General features: G+C 50.7%; 1 protein-coding gene across 1 annotated transcript; it reads right to left on the reverse strand.

The window, feature by feature from the left end:
* Positions 1 to 1023: 1023 nt before the first annotated feature.
* Positions 1024 to 2623, reverse strand: NHLRC1 (NHL repeat containing E3 ubiquitin protein ligase 1). Its single transcript, XM_069853720.1, has one exon. The coding sequence runs from the start codon at positions 2621 to 2623 to the stop codon at positions 1493 to 1495; it is 1131 nt and encodes a 376-aa protein (XP_069709821.1). The 3' UTR covers positions 1024 to 1492.
* Between the last annotated feature and the right edge of the window lie 1914 nt (positions 2624 to 4537).

A 4537-nucleotide genomic window follows, 5' to 3' on the forward strand; every position in this document is an offset into this window, starting at 1 on the left:
AAACCACTCCAGTCCAAAGCATTTGGCAAATCACTGGTGCAGCAATACAAGCAGTTATTGAATGCTCTAAAGTCAGGCCAAAAGCCAGATTAAAAATCTACCAACAGAAAGATTGCCAGTGAATTTCAAATTACATTACTTAATATTCATTATTTCAGTGACTAAATAAAAGAAACAACCCCAAAAGTTTCATACCGTTTTGACTGACTAGCCTCTACCTCAGACAGCATTTACTTTGATATCAAACTCTGCTTTAATACTGAACCACCTAGACAGTCGCTTTAGCAGCAGGTAAATGTCTGAAAATGCAGCAGTGACTTCTAGTGGGAATCTTAAATCCTTCTCAAAATAATTCAGCTATATCTTAATTTCTACTGTGCAATAAGGCAACAGAACTCGTGTCCGCAGTGAAACTATTTTTAAGGAAATACAAACTGCAGTAAACCTTCTGTGTACTCACAATCAACAAAACCTCATTTGACATAAGGAAAAAATGAGGCTTATTTCCCCCTTTCTCTATTATTTCTCACCAACATTTCAATTTCCAGTTGAATCTTGGGAGTTTGTGGCACAGAAGTACCATATTAATGACAAGACAGAGGCAGGCGGTATTCGAAACATCCCCCCACGTAGTTATGTTAGCAGCACAGCCAACTCGATTTTGTACGTGTAGAAGTATTTGTGGTCTAAATACGAATACTTCAAGGGGCTTTTAGGGAAAGCTGCCCATGCTGGTACTGCGCACCAAATTATCTCTAGGTAAAGACACAGAATTGTGCATTATACAGGAAGACTAGGTGCTCCAGTACAACTCCAATAAAGGTGGGAATAAGCTAGAACAGAGTGCTCCCACAAGTGCGTTTCCTTGGTATGGAAAAAACAGACTTTGAGCACCAATTCACTTCACACAACTCACTAACCAGTGGTAGCTCTTCCATCGCAATGATCTTGGCTGGATTCAGGTGACTGAAATGAAACTTCCATTTATCTTATCATTTTGTCAATCCAGTCTCCTTCCTTGTGCAGAAATCCTAGGAACAGAAACCACTTTGTCACTTTGGTGAGTGTATCTATGCTTAACGAAGAATAATGAAAACTACGTGCTGGGAAAGGTAAACAAACAATGCATCACTTTCTCTCCCAGACGCTGGTCTTTGACTACTCCAAAGTTGCTTTGACTATTCCACTTCAAATATCGCTGTCGAAAAACACCAAACCCATTTGGTTGTCAAGGAATTTTAAATGTCTTAAAATGCCAAACTATTTGCTTCGTTGGTTCCTTGTTGACTATGACCTGCAACAGCTGGGTCTTCTGCAGACAGGCAAGAGATTTGCTCTAAGTTTAGGAGGAAACACAGCCTGTTAGTCAAAGAGGGCAATTTCATTTAAAGTAAAGCCCAGAAAACGCCTCCTCCCTAAGCGCCTACGAACACCAGAGCTTTGCTTGCTTTGTGGCCAGCTTAAGCTTATAGCAGTAAGCATCTAAGTGCATTCAGGTGGAGCTGTATATTTTTATTGAATGATCACCACCGTCTAAAACGACGAGTGAATTGTTTACCGTGTAAGTGACTCCTATGGGATAAGAAAGTCCATGACTTATTAGAGGGTTAAAAATGGGAAACTCCTCAGGTTTCCCTAAGCATATTACGGCCTGGCTACAGACATCCGTTACGATAACACGTCCCTCTTTGTCAAAGGCCACAGCTGTGGTATATATTTTGGAGGGGAAAATGAGGTTCAGACCGAAGCTATCCATCTGTCCAACGAGATCCATCTCTGTATTGAATATCTTCACTCGGGTGCTGCTGCTGTTGGGTCCCTGAGCTTTCAGGTGCTCTATCACCACGACAGCCCCCGAGACCGGGGAGACAGCAACCCCTCTCGGGCTGATGAGCCGAGATAGGATCATCTGGCACTTCTTCAACTCCCCGTTGGCGAAGTCGGCCGTCAAGCGGTACAGCGCGCCCGCCTCCGAGTCTGTCACCATGACTTCACCCTCAGGGGTGGCATCCAAGCCCCAGGGCAAGCGGAAACCTTCCCGGACAGCCAGGACTCCCCTTCCATCAAAATCAAACACCTTCACAGCGCAGTCCCCGCCGTCGGTGACCACCACGTGCCCGTCCGAGGCAACGGCGACGTCGAGGGCGTACTTGATGTCGTTGCCCGCATCCCCTCGCTCCCCGAAGCGCCGCAGGCAGGTTCCGCTCGGCCCGAAGACGTGGATCCTCTTCTTGCCGTCGTGAGCCACCGCCAGGCGCCCCGTCCTGGGGCAAGCGGCCACCCCGGTGGGGTTCACCAGCGACCCCCATCCTCCCAGCGCCAACCGGAGGCCCAGGGCAGCGCCGGACGCCCCTCGGCTCAGGGAGGCCGTCCCCAGCACCTCCAGCAGCTGCAGGAGCGGGAGGCAGTCGCTGGTGCCGGCCGAGCCGCAGGGCCGCCGGCAGAACGGGCACTCGAGCCTCCGGCCGCCGGGGCCGCCCAGGGCCGCCAGGCAGGCCCCGCACAGCACGTGCCCGCACGGCAGGTTCCGCGGCCGCCGCGGCGCCACCGGCGAGAAGGGCTCGAAGCACACCCGGCACTCCAGCAGGCTCAGCTCCGCCTCAGAGTCCGGAGGAGACGCCATCCCAGCGGGGAGGAGGGGCGGAGAGGAGGTGCCGGGGCGGGGGGGGGGGGGGCGGGGGATGGCGGTACCGCCATCCCCCGCCCCCCCCCCCCCCCCCCCGCCCGGCACCTCCTCTCCGCTTAGCTCTTGCCAGGCTGCCAGCTGGCCGTTCTATGACATTCTATTAATCACAGAATCACTAGGCTGTTGCTCCAGAGCCTCAACATCCTTCTTGTGGTGACGAGCCCAGAACTGAACACAGCATTCGAGGTGTGGCCTCATCAATGCTGAGTGCAGGGGCAGAATCACCTCCCTCGTCCTGCTGGACACACCGTTTCTGATACAAGCCAAGATGCTCTTGGCCTTCTTGGCCACCTGGGCACACTGCTGGCTCATGTTCAGCCACTGTTGACCAACACCCCTAGGCCCTTCTCCACTTTTCCCCAAGCCTGTAGCGCTGCATGGGGTTGTTGTGTCCCAAGTGCAGGAATTGGCCTTGTTGAACCTCATCCCGTTGGTCTAAGCCCATTGATCCCAGCCCATTGATCCAGCCTGTTCAGATCCCTCTGTAGAACCTCTCTATCCTCAAGCAGATCAACACTTCTTCCCAGCTTAGTGTCATAAAATAAAATAAAATAAAATAAAATAAAATAAAATAAAATAAAATAAAATAAAACGTACACACAGATAATAATGTACATACAGACTGGGGAGCTAGAGGCTGGAGAGCAGCCCCGTGCAAAGGGGTTTGGGGGTTCTGGTTGATGGCAAATTGAACATGAACCAGCAGTGTGCTCCGGCAGCCAAGAGGGGCAGTCGTGTCCCAGAGTGCATCAAGCACAGCATTGCTGGCTGGCTGATGGAAGGGGCTGTGCAATCTAAGTGACTGGAGGTGATAGTGTGAGGCCAAGTGCAAGGTCCTGCCTCTGGGTCAGGGCAATCCCAAGCATAAATACAGGCTGGGCAGCAAATGAATTATCAGCAGCCCTAAGGAGAAAGACTTGGAGGTGCTGGTGGATAAGAAGCTGAACATGAGCTGGCAATGCGCACATGCAGCCCGGAAAGCCAACCATGCTCTGGGCTGCATCAAAGTGTGACCAGCAGGTGGAGGCAAGTGATTCTGCCCCACAACTTCACTCTTGTGAGACCTCACCTGGAGCACTGATTTAATTTCTGGAGTCATCAACACAGGAAAGACAGAAATCTGTTGGAACAAGTCCAGAGGAGGTTACAACGATGATCAGAGGGCTGGAGCACCTCCCCTGTAAGGACAGGCTGAGAGACTTGGGCTTGTCCAGCCTAGAGAAGAGAAGGCTCTAGGGAGACCTTATAGCAGCCTTCCAGGGCTGAAAGAGGGCCTCCAGGAAAGCTGGGGAAGGGGCTTTTTATCAGGGACGGCAGTGATAGGATGAGGTGTTAAACTGAAAGAGAGAAGATTTAGATTAGGTTTTAGGAAGAAATGTTTTACCATGAGGGTGTTGATGCACTGGAACAGGTTGCCCAGAGAAGTCATGGATGCCCCATTCCTGGAGGTGTTCCAGGCCAGGTTGGATGAGGCCTTGAGCATCCTGATCCAGTGGGACATGTCCCTGCCTATGGCAAGGGGGCTGGAACTGGATAATCTTTAAGGTCCCTTCCAACCCAAACCATTCTATGATTCTATGATTGTCCTGCTCTATTCCACATTGGTGCAGCCCCACCTTAAGTACTGAGTGCAGTTTTGGGCACCACAGTATAAAAAGATTATCAGGCTACCACAGAGTGTCCAGAGGAGGTCACAGAGTTGGTGAAGCATTTAGAAGGGAAGTCATATGAAGAGCAGTTTAAGTCACTTGGTCAGTTCAGCCTGCAGAAAGAGTGAAGTGGGCATTGGTCTCTTCTCCCAAGTAACAAGTGATAAGACAAAGAGGAAATTGCCTCAAGTTGCACCAAGGA

Source organism: Phaenicophaeus curvirostris, chromosome 3 (genome assembly GCF_032191515.1).
Source record: "Phaenicophaeus curvirostris isolate KB17595 chromosome 3, BPBGC_Pcur_1.0, whole genome shotgun sequence".
NCBI lineage: Eukaryota > Metazoa > Chordata > Aves > Cuculiformes > Cuculidae > Phaenicophaeus > Phaenicophaeus curvirostris.